The 18,087-nt window shown below is 39.3% G+C and overlaps 1 protein-coding gene across 1 annotated transcript in view; it reads left to right on the plus strand.

The window, feature by feature from the left end:
* Nucleotides 1-18,087, plus strand: part of dgkh (diacylglycerol kinase, eta) — an 84,421-nt gene that overhangs the window by 44,897 nt on the left and 21,437 nt on the right. The window contains exons 6-14 of the mRNA XM_083997039.1: nt 3,793-3,899; nt 5,233-5,358; nt 6,186-6,288; nt 10,288-10,450; nt 11,211-11,319; nt 12,256-12,477; nt 13,550-13,641; nt 14,852-14,939; nt 15,638-16,106. Of these exons, the coding sequence (XP_083853165.1) occupies nt 3,793-3,899; nt 5,233-5,358; nt 6,186-6,288; nt 10,288-10,450; nt 11,211-11,319; nt 12,256-12,477; nt 13,550-13,641; nt 14,852-14,939; nt 15,638-16,106 (1,479 nt within the window). The remainder of the gene's footprint in view (nt 1-3,792; nt 3,900-5,232; nt 5,359-6,185; nt 6,289-10,287; nt 10,451-11,210; nt 11,320-12,255; nt 12,478-13,549; nt 13,642-14,851; nt 14,940-15,637; nt 16,107-18,087) is intronic.

An 18,087-nucleotide genomic window follows, 5' to 3' on the forward strand; every position in this document is an offset into this window, starting at 1 on the left:
GGACGGTCGGTGGGGATTGATTTGCGCTACCTAGCCACAAAAACAGACACACAATCACACACACACACACACACACACACTCCTCTGCTTCTGTCTCTATTTCATCCAAATGTACACACACACACACACATACACAGTGTTGTGTTCCAGTCTGGTCTGGCTCGGCCATCATCGGCAGACAGCGGTATCATGTCCTCTGGATTCTCTTAATGTTCTGCTAATGCTCTCTAACAGCATTTAGTGGTGCACTAGATTGAAACATCGATTGTTTCTCCCGGATATGACTTTGACTTGATTTGTATATCTTCTTGTGTAGATTGCCCTAATGACAATAAGTGTGTGTGTGTGTGTGTGTGTGTGTGTGGGTATGGGTGGAGTGACTATAGGAAGCAAAGTTCCCCAGAGTACGGATATTATTCATGAGTCTGCTAAGTGCTTCAGCATCTAATGGAGGAGAAGGCGAGAGCGTGCGTCCTCCATCTGCCTCTACTCTTAACTACTCTATACGTCTTCATTGGAAACGTCTTCATTCACACAGACACCTGCATTAATAAGCACCGTCCGCATGAAACATGAAATAACCACCGGCTCCTCGTGCATATTACACAACACAACCAACCCTGATGCATCTATAGGACTTACATCACTTATTGTTGCTTCAACCGTTTTAAATAAATGAACAGTTAAAGATTGGGAGATGTAGGTGTTTATTATTGAAGGAAATAACAAGTTGTGTTTTTGTGAGGGTCAAGTGTCAGAGATAATGACCCACAACTTGTTTTTTACACTGCGTTCAAGAAAACTCAAACTAGTTGGAAACTACGATTTCCGACTTCAAAGTGTGACAAAGAGACGCACCACAACCAGAAAAACCACAAACATGTCAGACCGGGACAAACTCTGCATTCAAAGTGCTTCATGTCACATAGCTAAACACATTAAAACATTATAAAGGACACTAAAACAATTTAAAAAAAAGAAAGAAGCATTTTAAAATAATGAAACAGATCATCTAAGATCTACACTGCAAAAACTCAAAATCTTTCCAAGAATATTTGTCTTATTTCTTGTCAAAACTAATCTCTTTCCATTTAAAATAAGACTCATCGCCTAAAACTTTTAACGTTTTTATATCATTTTCACTTGTTTCAAACTAATTTTCACTTGAAATAAGTAGAAAAATCTGCCAGTGAAAACAAGTTTTTTTGTGCTTGTAATAAGAAAGAAAAACTTGCCCCGCTATCAGATTATTTTAGGTGAAAATCTTCTTGAAATAAGTCAAAAGTGTCTAAAAACAAGCTACTTTTTATGTGATGAGTCTTATTTTAAGTAGAATGAGATTTGTTTTGACTAGAAATAAGACAAATATTCTTGGTAAGTTTTTGAGTTTTTGCAGTGTAAGCGAAATAACAACATCAGTAGGTTAATCTGTAACCGTAAGTAAATACTGTATATTTCGTAACGTTTTAATGCATTTTGCGTTTTAAATGCATTTTTTTTTTTAAACTTTATTGCCTTTAATGCACATTAACAGGCAATTAACTTTACAAAAGAAAACAAAAAATCATCTTGCGATTGGGTCTCATCTGTCACGCAGCGATAACACTGTATAATGGTGGAGCACATAATATACCATATCTAGTTCTGTAAAAGGATATGTAAACCAATAAATTAATAAAAATAAGTCAAATGACAATAATAACAGTAGTTATTTAAATAATATTTACATTTTGAGGTATAAGAGTCAATAACTGGTGTCCACCTTCTCATAAAACTAGGTACTTTTAGCTGTAACTGGGCAGTCTTATATTCCATGTAGACATGATTTACTTTCTGTAACCACTGAGCGATCATGGTGGCACTGCAAAAACTCAAAATCTTTCCAAGAATATTTGTCTTATTTCTTGTCAAAATGTCTCATTTCTAGTCAAAACTAATCTCTTTCCACTTAAAATAACTTGTTTTTAGATCATTTTCACTTGTTTCAAACTAATTTTCACTTGAAATAAGTAGAAAAATCTGCCAGTGAAAGCAAGTTTTTTTGTGCTTGTAATAAGAAAGAAAAACTTTTTCTACTTATTTCAAGTGAAAATCTGCTTGAAAGAAGTAAAAAGTGTCTAAAAACAAGCTAATTTTTTATGTGATGAGTCTTATTTTGAGTATAATTTGATTAGTTTTGACTAGAAATTACATTTTGACTAGAAATAAGACAAATATTCTTGGTAAGATTTTGAGTTTTTGCAGTGGGGTTTCATCGGTTTCATCTATTTTTTCTTGCAATCATCAACAAAACATGTGTTCTTCAGGAAACACATCTATTTTAAATGCATTTTAATTGATGTTTTACTATTGACGGTGTGGTTCTGCGTGAGACATGAGGTGGCGTTCGATTGCAAGTATGAGGTAGTAAAAATCTGAGTTGAAAGTTGTCTCGAACGCAGCATTAGACACCCTCCCCCCAAGGCACTGTCGCTATGGTAACATGGTAATCATCAGTGACACCTGTGCAGACCGGCGTCACCCAACAACAGCAGGTGAACGGAGCTGATGATTTAGTTTGGATTACATTGTTATGAACAGAGGGATGAGAAAGGGATCGGCCGTTGTTTGGTTTTTCTTTTGACAATTAAGTCGTCAACTCCTGGTGCAGGTGATGAGTTCAGATGTCTGCACTGCAAAAACTCAAACTCTTACCAAGAATATTTCTCTTATTTCTGGTCAAAATGTCTCATTTCTAGTCAAAACAGATCTCATTATACCTAAAATATGTATATTTATATAGTTATTCATAAAAAAAACAGCTTGTTTTTAGACACTTTTTACTTATTTCAAGTCTATTTTCATTTGAAATAAGTAGAAAAATCTGATAGTGGAGCAAGTTTTTCTTTCTTATTACAAGCACAAAAAACTTCCTTTCACTGGCAGATTTTTCTACTTATTTCAAGTGAAAATTAGTTAGAAACAAGTGAAAATGATTTAAAAACAAGGCGATGAGTCTTATTTTAAGAGATTAGTTTTGACTAGAAATTAGACATTTTGACAAGAAATAAGAAAAATATTCTTGGAAAATGTTTGAGTTTTTGCAGTGTGAAGTCTGACTCCAATGAAACCAGCCCTCATGTCATGTCGGCATGTCATCACCTGAGTGATGCTGGTGAATAAGAGGAAGTAGAAATGTCACGGATGTGCTGCTGCTGTTGAGGATATTGAAGATGATGATGGAGCTGATGACACGCGGCAGCCGTTTAGCTTCACCTGTCCCATGACTAACGCTGCAGAAACACATGCGATGCGTGTAAATGTGAATGACAGTGAGCAGGAGGAGCTGGATCAGCTTGGTGCGGTGCAGGGTTTAGGGTTTAGGACGGTCTTACGTAGCCGTCCTGTTGCTGGTTGCAGATAAACGGATTGAGACTTGTGGCGTGGCGGAGCTAAAAGTCTTTGCTTCGCTTCTATCTGTCAGATACGTAAAGTGCAGCACAGGATTATAGGGCGGTTAGTAATTACGCCCACTGACATCTCATTAGGACTTGATTCATTAAAGCACTGTACTTTACTGGGGTGTGTCTGTTTCTGAATCATGCATCAGTGTCAGAATCCACTAAATTTCACATTTTATATACGATTAGCCCCTGGAAACCTTTTTACAAATTGACCTCCTGCTCTCCAGGGCATTAACCAAATGTCATCCCCATTATACAATTAAAACTGTACCCATCCAATTTACTGTCGAGCTGCACTAAGAAGCTGCTGAGTAACTCTTAACGGCCTGACTGTGTTTGTGTGTTTCAGTGTGCAAGTTCAAAGCCCACAAGCGCTGTGCCGTCAGAGCCACCAACAACTGTAAATGGACGACCCTGGCATCTATAGGGAAGGACATCATCGAGGACGAGGATGGGGTGAGTTTTATTCAGTTTATACGTTCAAGTCAATCACAACCTGCCAATGATGTCAGCTTTTTTTTTTACTCGACAAAGCACAAAGTTCTTGCCTCTGAAATACTAAAATTGGCTTTTAAACTAGACAGAAAATCTTAAATTTTGATAAATTCTTCTATAACAAGCAATGAAACTCACTTATTCAAGATGAAGTTACTTAAAATAAGAATTTTGGTCTCTGACTAAGTGAATTTTGAGAAATTACACCTTAATCTGAGATTACTAGTAAGTGTAAAAGTAATTAAAATAGGCTATGATATAATTTCTTCAAACAGCATAATAAAAATAAGTTACTTTTTATTAAATCAAGACACCAAAACATTCTCATTTTAATATTTTGGTAACATTTTATAATAAGTACACACTATTAAGCATTAAACTCATCATTTATAACACATGAATACTCATTAGTATGTAGTTTATAAACACAGTTAAAAATGTTTTACTAATCATTGATCAGCACTAACTGTGTTTATAAACTACATACTAATGAGTATTCATGCGTTATGATAAGAATTCAGTATTTATTCATGCTTAACTAATGCTTAATAGTGTGTAGTTATTATAAAGTGTTACCAATATATTTTATTTTGCAATACAATTGCTCAATTTGTCAGGGTGCGGACCCAAATGCAGAACAGAATGAAGAAGTAACAAAAATACTTTTAATACAAAAAGGGAAACAAAAGATCAGCTGTTCTAACTCTTAAAATAAGACAAAAAGTAGTTAATTCTAGCTCAAAATTAATTGTATTAAGATTAACGTTAGCTGTACTTTCTTAAAATGAGATTATTTTTTTAATGTAAACCATGCTTGACAAGATTAATAATAATAATAATAAGACTTATTTCCTTGATACAAGGCTTTTAACTTTCTTGAAAGTCCTTTTTTTACAGTGTAAGTATTTTACTCTGTGGTTGAATTTTGTCAGTGTTGTTATTTATGGAGAGTTTGTCATGTTCTCAAGCTGAAACACGTTACTGGCCTTCGTGGTCAAGACAGTGAATATTAATGCAGAGCTTCAGCCTCTAGTCACTAAACCCTTATTGCACGTGAAGTTCATGAACTCATCTCGTTCTCTGAGAGAGAAGAAGAGAGACGTGAAACCAGCGGCGATAGAGAGAGAGAAGAGTTCCCAGAAGGAAATGACAGATAAAAGCAGACGGTGTTTCCCACTTCCTCATCTCTGTGTGTCTGTGTGTGTGTGTGTGTGTGTGTGTGTGTGTGTGTGTGTGTGTGTGTGTGTGTGTGTGTGTGTGTCTATGTGTGTGTGTGTGTGTGTTGAACCCACAGATTGCGATGCCTCACCAGTGGTTGGAAGGCAACCTGCCCGTCAGTGCCAAGTGTGCCGTGTGTGATAAGACGTGTGGCAGCGTCCTGAGACTGCAGGACTGGCGCTGCCTCTGGTGCAAAGCTATGGTGAGTGAGGCTTCAATCACCTCGGCAGAAAAACACTGAAACGGGATTAAAATCATACAAAAAGGGTTAGAGACATTAGAGACATCGGCTCCATTGTGTATGCATATGAATTTAGATATATACTGTTCACATATATGGAAGCACGTCATATGAAAATTCATCTTTTTTATATATGTTGATAATCAAATTTTAGTATCGACATTTCATATTCATATCATGACATGTATGCAGCTCTGGAAAAAATGAATAAATGAGCTTCTCTACATGTTTGACAGCCAGTTGATTCAAGTGTTTATTGAATTCCAATACAAGCTCATCTCACTGATCACCTGAACCAAATAATATTTAATGAAGATTATAAAATAAAAAAAAACTCTATTGTGATTAAAAATTGGGGTTAAAATGAGTGTTGTGTTGTTTAAAAATGACTATGAACTTGTTTTCTTTTTGGACCAGTTTTCATGTTATGTATAAAATAATAAATAAATGCTCTAAATTACAATATTTTTATTTCAAATTTGGGAGAAATGTCGTTTATAGAATAAAAACTAAAGTGTTCATTTTACTCAAACTCACCTGTAAATAGTAAAACCAGAGACACTGATCATTTGGATCATTTTTTCCAATAACATAACTCTATATATGGTCATAATGGGTTTTGTTTCAAATAGTGCACGGCCTCAGTAGTTATTTGGCTGTATTTTATGGTCTGTGGTGTGTGAATGTGTTTATCATTTGTCAGACAGGATTGTAAAAAAAAAATTATATATATAATAATAAAGTGTTGGATTGTGAATGTTTCTCTTCTCTCTGCTGCTGCTGTCCAGGTGCACACGGCCTGTATGGACCTGTACCCCAGGAAGTGTCCTCTGGGTCAGTGCAAAGTCTCCATCATTCCCCCGACGGCGCTCAACAGCATCGACTCAGACGGTGAGCACACACACACACACACACACACACACGCATAATAATAATAATAACTTAATTTATATAGCACCTTTAAAAACACAAGTGCTTCACAAAACGATATAGAAGAGACAAGTCACAAATGCCATAAAACCATAAGAGGTGGAAGCGCCCAAGCGATACAGCAACACAGGAAACACAAGAACCCAACAACAAATGCTGTAAAAAAAATAAAAAATAAAAAGGGAACATAAATGATAAAAACAATACAATGGATACGATGCACTACTTTAAACTGCAAAAGTGCACGTCGAGAGCACATAGAATGAGCATCGAGGTCTGAATCCTCATCCTGAGACACAGCAACGTCCAAAAACATCTTCATCATTCAATTCAATTCAATATCTTTATTGTCCACAATGTGGAAATTTGTCTTTGGCTTCACCACTTACAGTACGCATAAGACCACATAAAATACAATACAATAACACACAATAAATAGCATAGTAAAAGAGTAAAAGAGTAAAAGAATAAAAGAGTAAAAAAGGTGATATACATAGCTCCAAAGTGTCCTGAAATGCATTTATGAATTTAATATTGTGATCATCATCGTCATTTTTATTGATCTGAGCGTTCACATCCAGAGCTTCCTATTGGCTGCCTTCCTGCTCGTCATAACAACGGCGTTAGAGAGAGAGAGAGAGAGAGAGAGAGCGTGTGGTACAGTATGCGCTCCAGGAAGTAGTCTGTTTCTTGTAAAGCGAGGCGGTTTATAAATAGCCTCAACTGACAGGTCGGTACACACACCTTAGCAGAGAGCTTAAAATAGAACTCAGATCAAGACGTACGTGTGTGTGTGTGTGTAGGTGTGTGTGAGAAGAATTGCAATTAGATGCCTCCCAGCCTGCAAGTGAGAGTGGATGCACATGAGCGCGCAGACATTAAAGGACAATTCCGGGCAAATTCAACTCGGAGCTGTATTTTCCTAATTTTTTTTCCCTATTTTCTTCCTGTTTTGCGGTAGTTGTGTCTGTCCCCGCATCGCCACGGCAGCGATGAATGGGAGCAGATTGAAGTTCTGCTGCTTAGGCTGTTTCCATCCCTCAAAGCCACAGACAGCGTCAGATGGAGACTCAAACATGCACCCAGAAGTTTATTTACTTCAAGCAAGTCCAGAGTTGATATTCCTGTGTTTATGACCCGAACGGGAGCTTCCCACTGCACCTGAACACACCGAGCGTCAACTTGGGTCTCGACTCCGCCAGACTTTGAATTAGATCTAGTTTTACAAACATGTCGGCTTGCTTGAAGTAAATAAACTTCTGGCTGCATGTTTGAGTCGCCACCTGACGCTGTCTGTGGCTTTGAGGGATGGAAACAGCCTAAGCAGCAGAACTTCAATCGGCTCCCACACTGCAAAAACTCAAAATCTTTCCAAGAATATTTGTCTTATTTCTAGTCAAAACTAATCTCATTATACTTAAACTAAGACTCATCACATTAAAAAGCTTGTTTTTTACTTCTTTCAAGCAGATTTTCACATAAAATAAGTTTAGAAAATCTGATAGTGGAGCAAGTTTTTCTTCCTTATTACAAGCACAAAAAACTTGCTTTCACTGGCAGATTTTTCTACTTATTTCAAGTGAAAATTAGTTTGAAACAAGTGAAAATGATCTAAAAACAAGTTAATTTTTAGGTGATGAGTCTTATTTAAAGTGGAAAGAGATTAGTTTAGACTAGAATTGAGACATTTTGACAAGAAATAAGACAAATATTCTTGGAAAGATTTTGAGTTTTTGCAGTGCATTCATCACCGCCGTGGCGATGCGGGGACAGAGACACAACTACCGCAAAACAGGAGCAATTAAACTGAAAATCATATTCAAATTCCTTCTTTTAGACCTAAAATGTTAGGAACATACAGCCTCGAGTTTTGAATTTGCCCGGAATTGTCCTTTAAACTCTAGATTCTATCTGGATGGAGATCACAGCACCTGCTGCAAGACAGACTCAGATCAGCAGCACGGTGTGATTGGATTAGTGTGACTGCAGCGCACACGCGCGCACACACACACACACACACACACACACACACACACACACACACACACACACACACACACACACATATGCACACATATGCACACATATGCACACAGTGAGTCTGTGAAAAGCTGCATCGGCTAATTGGTAGATGGATAAGAGACAGAGAGAGAGAGGGAGGATGGGGAATCCAGATGAAAGGAGGATGAGACAAAAACAGAGAAGGGAAGATAAAAAAGGAAGATTCACCCTTTGTCTGTCTGACTATCTCTCTGTTTATCCCTCTTTCTCTCTCTCTGCCCTTCACTCCCTCCTCCTCCTCCTCCTCCTCCTCCTCACGTGCCAGGAGGAGAAGAGGAGGGGGGAGTTTGGTTGTAATTGGCTGGGGGGCAGAGTGGAGCACGTGCTGCAGCGTCGTGACTCCCCCTCCCCTCCTCTCCCCTCCATCTCCCTCTCCTCGCTCTATCCATCCTTTACTGACAACATCACAGAGAGAGAAAGAGGAGGAGGAGGAGGAGGAGGAGAGAGGGAAGACGAGGGAGATGAGAGAGCAGGAGGAGGAAGAAGAAGAGGAGGAGATGCAGGGTGAAGAGTGAGATAACAGCTCATACAGGGAGGAAAGCCCTGATCTGCACAAAGCTGTCATGACGATGGGAGGAGGGAGGAGGGGGGGGGGGGGGGGTATTATTGTGGTGAAATCTCTTGTTGCATCGCACTTCCTCATAGTAGCATATACAAATGTGTGTGTGTCATGCAGGGTTATTATAGATCACTAAAACTAAGACTAAAACTGAAACTAGAAAAAAATAATTGCGTAAACTGAAATAAAAATTCAAATGAAATAAGTGTGTGAATGTGTGTGTGAATGGGTGAATGTGATGTACTGTAAAGCGCTTTGGGTATCGTTTCAGGTATAGTAAAGCGCTATATAAATACAGACCATTTACCATAAATAAAGTGAATGTCAGATAACATCAGCTTAGTTGTAGTTTTCTTAGAGACGTGTAAAGCTGCAGCAAGAAAATGCCACAGATCAATATGGGACGACTAAGGCTAAATAAAAACTAGTCAATTCCTTCAAAATATAAACTAAACTAAAACTGATTCATCACTTATTGAACTCACTAAAACTAAACTAAAAATAAAAAAGCAAACTGAAAATCTAAATGAAAATAAAAACTAATGTAAATGTTAAAACTATAATACTATACTAACTACTGTATAATAATATAATTGGTGTGCTGTTGCTGTGCTGGTTTCTCTCTCTCACGCTCACACTGACACTTTGACGAGGTGGTTTAACGACGTCAGCAGCCGTTACTGGTTCCACTGGTTCCACAGCGATAAAGGGATAGTTCAACCCATACCACACACACACACACACACACACAACCTGTGATCCTGCAGCTTCATTCAGCTTCATCAGACACGTTCACATCTGTCATTTTTTCTACAATCTGATTAAAATCATTCTGATCTGAAATGTCCAACTTCACTGTTTTACAGTTTTTTTGACGCCTCTCTCAACTATTCTGTCAATTAAAGGCAGAAAGCTAAAAAAAAACACATCAGAATGGACCTACAGTATATCTATCATGTGCTGCAAACGTTACTTTAGTTTTTTTATATGAGTATTTATGTAGTGCAATACAGGGTGAGGACACATAATCAAATAATACAAGGGTGCAACACCTTTCTTTCTTTCTTTTTTTTAAATTTGGGTTTGTTTTGTTTGTTTTATTCTTTCTCTTTTATTATTATTACCATTATTTTATTTATTTATTTATTCCATTCTCAGTTTTTAAATTCTCCTACCTCTCTACATCCCGTTAGTTGTTGCTGGTTTGGATTAAAATGTACCAATCGATGTAATTACATGACGCGGTTTTATTCGGATCGCCATTTAATCCTGTTTTATTCCCAGTCTTTCACTCTGAGACTCTCCTCCGTTCCTGATGTTTCTTGCTCGGTCTCCTCCAGGCTTCTGGAAGGCCACCTGCCCCCCGTCGTGTGCCAGCCCCCTCCTGGTTTTCGTCAACTCCAAAAGCGGCGACAACCAGGGAGTGAAGTTCCTCCGGCGCTTCAAGCAGCTGCTCAACCCGGCGCAGGTGTTCGACCTGGTGAATGGCGGGCCGCACCTCGGGTGAGGGAACACACCGAACTCAAACTCTTTCTAAGAATATTTGTCTTATTTCTTGTCAAAATGTCTCATTTCTAGTCAAAACTAATCTCTTTCCACTTTAAATGAGACTCATCACCTAAAAATTAACTTGTTTTTAGATCATTTTCACTTGTTTCAAACTAATTTTCACTTGAAATAAGTAGAAAAATCTGCCAGTGAAAGCAGGTTTTTTGCTCCACTATCAGATTTTTCTACTTATTTCAAATGAAAATAGACTTGAAATAAGTAAAAAGTGTCTAAAAACAAGCTACTTTTTTATGTACAACTATGTATGTATAATTGTATATGTATAAATATACACTGCTCAAAAAAATAAAGGGAACACTTAAACAACACATCTTAGATCTCAATTAATGAAATATTGCAGTTTAAAATCGTTATTCAATATATAGTAGAGTGTGTTGAGAACAAAATAACATAAAAATGATCAATGTAAATCAAAATTATCATCCCAGGTTGATTTCACATGATTGTGATATACTTGGAGTTACAATGTGTTGTTTAAGTGTTCCCTTTATTTTTTGAGCAGTGTACATATTTTAGGTATAATGAGATTTGTTTTGACTAGAAATAAGACAAATATTCTTGGTAAGATTTTGAGTTTTTGCAGTGCAAGCAGTTAAAATGTGAAGCAGAGATGCAAAAAAGACAGAAACATCCAGTAATAAGCTTCAGGATAACTGTGTGTGGGTGTGTGTGTGTGTTTGTGTGTGTGTGTCAGTCTGCGCCTGTTTCAGAAGTTCGACAACTTCAGGATTCTGGTGTGTGGCGGCGACGGCAGCGTGGGCTGGGTCCTGTCAGAGATCGACAAACTCAACCTGCATAAACAGGTAAATGGTCAATGGGGCATTTCAAACACTTTGTAATAAAACCTGTAAAAGCTTAAAGGGATAGTTCAACATTCTGTCAGATTCGCCCATTGCCATAATCCCTATAGTCATAGCAGTAGGTTCGTTAAAAAATAATAAAATGTTATAAAATGTTGAAAAATGTCAGTTTGAGGACAAGATGACGTCCTCAAATGTCTTGTTTTGTCTACAAACTAAAGACAGACTCAGTTTATTGTCATAAAGGAACAAAAAAAACAAATCCCTATAGTCATAGTAGTAGGTTCGTTACCTTTAATTGTCGGTGCAAGCTATTTTTAGAACGGCGGAGCAGAGCCGTGAGCTGCTCAGAGCTACGCTACGGAGGCTCATTATGGGATTTCTTGGTTTCCCTCATCAAACTCATCAAATACACAATCCAACAACTCCACAACGCTCTGGTGGACAAGTTGTGACCTGCACATTCACCACGCTATGAGATAATAACACAACGTTACCAGACAGAGTTGTTTTAGAGGGAAATTCATGCAAAATCACTGATGCGTGTTGCCTTCAGGGACAGTTTTTCATCAAGCAGTCTCTGTATTTACCAAGAAATCCCATAATGAGCCTCAGTAGCGTAGCTCTGAGCAGCTCACGGCTCTGCTCCGCCGTTCTAAAAATAGCTTGCACCGACAATTAAAGGTAACGAACCTACTGCTATGACTATAGGGATTATGGCAATGGGCCAATTTGCCAAAATGTTGAACTATCCCTTTAATGTCATTAGATGGTGAAGTCTGGGACAAGATGTAATCTGTGTGTTGGCATCATGAGAGTGATGTGTGTGGTCAGTGCTGCAGCCAGCTTACATAAGGACATGCACTCATTATACACACACACACACACACACATTCCCTGATGCCAAATAACCCCCCCCTCCTCTGCCTCTCCCCTCAGTGCCAGCTCGGCGTGTTGCCGTTGGGAACGGGCAACGACCTGGCGCGGGTGCTGGGCTGGGGCCCGTCGTGCGACGACGACACCCAGCTGCCCCAGATCCTGGAGAAGCTGGAGCGGGCGAGCACCAAGATGCTGGACCGCTGGAGCATCATGACCTACGAGATCAAGATACCGCCCAAACACAGCTGCCCCACCACGCCCGAGGGCGCCGACGACTGCCAGGTAGACACACACTCACTCTGTGTTCGACAACAGTTTAAAGGGATACGCCAACATTTTTTTCCGTGTCCAATTGCCTCACTCCCGAGTCCATGACCAGCAGATAGACACCGCATCCTTTCAATGGAAAAGATACACTGCAAAAACTCAAAATCTTACCAAGAATATTTGTCTTATTTCTTGTCAAAATGTTTCATTTCTAGTCAAAACTAATCTCTTTCCACTTAAAATAAGACTCATCACCTAAAAATTAACTTGTTTTTAGATCATTTTCACTTGTTTAAAACTAATTTTCACTTGAAATAAGTAGAAAAATCTGCCAGTGAAAGGAAGTTTTTTGTGCTTGTAATAAGAAAGAAAAACTTGCTCCACTATCAGATTTTTCTACTTATTTCAAGTGAAAATATGCTTGAAAGAAGTAAAAAGTGTCTAAAAACAAGCTACTTTTTATGTATAACTATGTATGTATTTGTATAAATATACATATTTTAGGTATAATGAGATTTGTTTTGACTAGAAATGAGACAAATATTCTTGGTAAGATTTAGAGTTTTTGCAGTGTAACAGCTTTTGTTGATCACAAATTGGAGAAATTTACATCATACTGGGAAAACTGGGTCAAATATGTCACGCCTCATAGGCCAGATTTTATTTTCACAAACCAGTAGCTATGATGTATATCTCAGCTATCTCCATTTTGACCGATCTCGTCCCGTTACCGGCATTTGACCGCTCAAGATGCCTTACCGGAGAGTTTTGTCAGCTCTGAGACGGTTTCCGTTTAGAGATGCTGAAGAGTTTCTCTGATGACTTTAGGTGGAGGCAGGCTAACACTACCCATACACTTCCAGTGTTTGAGCTAAGCTAATCACGGCGATACGGCTCTATCTCCCTTGTTACTGCACGCACAGTCGAAAGGATGGTGTCTATCTGCTGGTCATGGACTCGGGAGTGAGGGAAGACACGAAAAAAAATGTTGGCGTATCCCTTTAAGGAGGAAATGTTCTTAGTTTCTTCTGTGACACACTGTTTCTCTACTTTTAAACACTTATTTTTGTCATGTATTCTTTTGCAGGTTCACATTTCTGCCTATGAAGACTCAGTAGCTGCCCACCTCACAAAGATCCTCAACTCCGAGCAGCACTCTGTGGTCATCTCCTCCGCCAAGTGAGTCAGCACACACAAGTTGTGTTTCCATCCACCATTTTCACAAGTTTTCATTGTAGATTTTCAAAGGAAAACCCCACTCATTTTTCTTATTTGTGTGTTCCCAGTAAATTCAGATATATATTGAAAGGAAACTACCTGTTATTACAGAACACCACCCCAGAGAGTGTCACTCAGAAAACATCAGAGCAGTCTGATCTATAGCACCTTTATTTTGAAATCAGTCGGAGCTTCTCACAGGATTTTGAAATCTCTATAGCTAAGTCAGAAAAAAAATTACCCTGAAAAACAGGAGAAAAAATTAGTCAGAAAAACAGTGAAAAAAATAATTTAAGTGAATGCAATACGCTTCCATAATGCAGAACGCTGCATGATAGCGATGTAATTCTAGTGTTATTGAAAGGGACACTTCGGCCTTTACAAAGAGTCCACTGGTTTGTCTGTAGCTCAGCCAGATGTGGAGTAGTCCTGCCTCAAACATCTGTGTCCAATAGGAGACTCCTGCCCCATCACAGGATGGATAAAAGAGAGTTCATTTACACCCAGATGTTTCTCTGTTGCCTTTTATGATCACGATTATCAGGGAAATCAGCCGTAAATGCCATAAATAATGTCTAAATATAGCCCTCATTCTTTTCCCCCTAATCCCCAAGAGCTCAAAGAACAGTTCTATAGTGTCTAAATAGAAGTTAATAGTAATTTTCTGTGTGATTCCAACAAATATATGTGATTTTTTTGTTCCTTTCTGATTCAGATCATATATCTTTTTCTGTATTCATATGACACCACTACAGTGTGAATATTCTGCAAGCCCAGGTTGTCCTGAAATAAAGGGAGTCAGTTAGTTGATTGTGCATCACAGGGTTGAGGTTTAACAAGGATTAATACACAAGGAGACCAGGCGAGAGAAATACAGAAGAAAACGTCATAAAGACTCTGAATGAAGGATTAACTGACTTTTTTTAAAGGGCTGCAGCTGTGATAGATGAATTATAACTATATTTTATGTTAAAAAAAAAGTAGCTTGATGCTTCCTGAAAAAGGGCGAGGAAACAGGAGTGGTCCTACTCTCCCTGTCTAAGCAGCATAATATATTAGATAAAACCCAATAAAATAGGAGATTAAATTATTAAACACGAGAGTTTCTTCTGAGTGAGCTGCTCTTTTCTAACGTTCTATCTACTTCCTGTTTTGTTTTGTTTTTTTTAAGGATCCTGTGTGAAACAGTGAAGGACTTTGTTGCCAAAGTGGGGAAAGCCTACGAGAACGCAGACGAGTGTGACACCATGTCTCTCAAAGTAAGATCTCAACTTAACGTCCATCGTCCTCTGTGCAAATCAAAGACAAGTCCAAGTTAATGAAGTGTTAATTAGTAGGGTTGGGATGATATGCTTTTCTCCTGATTCGATGCTTTTACGATTTTTTGGTGCAGATTCCATTAAAACTCCACAACGCTCTGGTGGACAAGTTGTGACCTGCACATTCACCACGCTATGAGATAATAACACAACGTTACCAGACAGAGTTGTTTTAGAGGGAAATACAGAGACTGCTTGATGAAAAACTGTCCCTGAAGGCAACGTGCATCAGTGGTTTTGCATGAATTTCCCTCTAAAACAACTCTGTCTGGTAACGTTGTGTTATTATCTCATAGCGTGGTGAATGTGCAGGTCACAACTTGTCCACCAGAGCGTTGTGGAGTTGTTGGATTGTGTATTTGATGAGTTTGATGAGGGAAACCAAGAAATCCCATGAGCCTCCGTAGTGTAGCTCTGAGCAGCTCACGGCTCTGCTCCGCCGTTCTAAAAATAGCTTGCACCGACAATTAAAGGTAACGAACCTACTGCTATGACTATAGGGATTATGGCAATGGGCCAATTTGCCAAAATGTTGAACTATCCCTTTAATAAAAAATCGTTTTTTGAAGTTTATGAATGGATTCAGAATCGTAGTTATTACTACTAATAAACCTGTTCTTGTGTCTCTCCTCCTTCAGTGTGCCATCCTCAACGAGAAGCTGGAGTCTCTCCTCGGGACCCTGAACGCAGAGTGCCAGTCCCTTCCTCCGCTGCCTCACTCCACGCCTCCCATCGTGGAGGAGGAGCAGGAGGAGGAGGAGGAGGACGAAGGGGAGGAGGAGGAGGAGGCCAGCGAGGAGAGTCTGCCGGAGAAGCTGGACGAGGAGGAGACGGAGAAGGGAGGAGGAGGAGGAGGAGGAGGAGGAGGAGGAGCAGCGTCGCCACACCAGCTGTTCAGAAGCAGAGAGCAGCTGATGCTCCGAGCCAACAGCCTGAAGAAAGCCGTGCGGCAGATCATCGAGCAGGCGGAGCGCGCCGTGGACGAGCAGAACGCGCACACGGACGACACCGAGCTGCCGTCGCCGCTGGAGTTCAGGAAGGACAGCGAGGAGGAGAACAGGGACAGCGAGAAGGACGAGGACACCAAGGAGCTGGAGGCGCTGCCATGTGAGTCCCCAACATCTGCATTACATAACATCTGTACTGTGTGTCAGTCAGGCTGGGACGGGAATAACGACGTTACTAAGGGAACTACTTTTTTCAGTAACGAGTCATCCAAAAAGTTACAAAATAATAATACACCTGTTTAAAGGTGCATTGTGTAGGAATTCCTCCCATCTAGCGTTGCGCTTGTATATCGCAAGCAACTCAGTCGTATTTTTCATGCTGCATTCACTTGAAATTGGGCAGACGGCAGACGGACGACAGCCGCTGCAGGTAACGGCATAAACAAGCCTCTATGTAAACAAGTGGTCCGTCAGCACGAGGCAAAACAATACACGTGGCAATATGTTGTCATGGCGATGTGGTATTGTTTTACCGGCTTTCTCTGGACTTCTGTGACTAAAATGACATCTGGTTTGTTACCGACGGCCGTCTGCCCGACTGCAGGTGAATGCAGCATCGGTGTAATGCTCCATTCCTCCTCATACTGGTTAATGAAAAACAGACTTTTGAACGAAATAATCGATTTTCGTAAATAGATAAGTTACACAATGTCCCTTTAAGTGGAGGATGTTATATACACTTTTTATTTTCTTCTTTCAGTCGATGAACTGGTTGGAAATCAGCCGTTTATCAGGAACTAACCAACTCACTCGGTATTCCTCCGCACAGAGGGTTATGGTTAAGGAAGGGCATCTTTATTTATATAGCTCATTTCATACCAAGGCAACTCAATGTGCTTTATATGAAGACAACATATTTAAAAAGAACAGCATAAAAAACAATAAAAAAAGAAAAGAAAAATAGAGTTAAAAGCAAGAGCAAAGAAGAGAGAGAGAAAAGAAAATAGATAAAGTTTAAAATTCTTAAAAAGAGCTCAGCTATAGGTTAGGGGGGTTAGGGGGGCGAGTCCAAGTAATCTGACATATTTAAAGCAGAAGTGAGTGATCCAGTCGTTTTCGCTAATGCTGCGTTCCAGGCAGGCTTTTGAAATCGTAAATTACAGCTTCAAGTCACAACTTACGACTTTGTAGCGTTCCAGGCAACCCACTCGTGTTTTTCCGACCTGTTTTACCTGTGAAAGTCACTATAACGGCCACTCGTAACTTCCGACCGGTGAACTCGTACCAGATCGAACTGGTACCACTTCACGGTCGGAAAAATACGAGTTTCCTTGAACGCACCATAACAGTCCTCGTCGCTACGTCACCACATTCACGGCGTTCCTTGGCTGCACACACAGCCCTGCATGCCGTTCTCTCTCCTCATTGGATAAAAACTGTAGGATACGATAAATGTTTTCTCCTCGGCTCAGAGCAGAGCAGAGTGACTGACAGACCCGTGTTTCAGTCCAAACACTCTATGTAAGTGATTGCTGTCGGAAGATATAACTATTTAAGACTTATATTAACACAAATATATCACTCACTTCTGCTTTAAGCATTTAGTACTTACTTTTCCTGGTAATTAGTTACTTTATAATGTAGTGATTCAGTTACTTTTTGGGGAAAGTAACTAGTAAAGATAACTAATTAAAAGTAAAGTTTTTAAAAGTAAAATCTCCAACACTGGTGTCAGCTGATCGACTTAAAGGAGCTGTATGTAAGAAATGTATGGCAAGTAATCATGCAATCACTCAGTATGTCAGCAGAGAGTCAGGAACCATGTTCATTTTAAACACTAACAATAGTTCAGCCAGAATATTTCCTTTTTTTTTTTTTAATTGCAGTACGCAAATCATGTTTATGTTTTGATTGTGTGTTTTGGCCTGTTGCTGCTCCTCCTCCCTATCATAACTTCAGTAGCATTTCATCAGCATCCAGGTTGCCAGTTCCCACTGAGCTGCAGCTACAAGCGTTGTGGATTATTAATGTCTGACGTTACTAAACATTAAAAGACGTCGCTGTGACTCTCAGAAACAAAACCAGGATCTGCACAGGAGGAGATGAGTTGGAAAGATGTAGAAAGTGGAGAAGAACTTCTC

Source organism: Trachurus trachurus, assembly GCF_905171665.1.
Source record: "Trachurus trachurus genome assembly, chromosome: 21".
Classification (NCBI taxonomy): domain Eukaryota; kingdom Metazoa; phylum Chordata; class Actinopteri; order Carangiformes; family Carangidae; genus Trachurus; species Trachurus trachurus.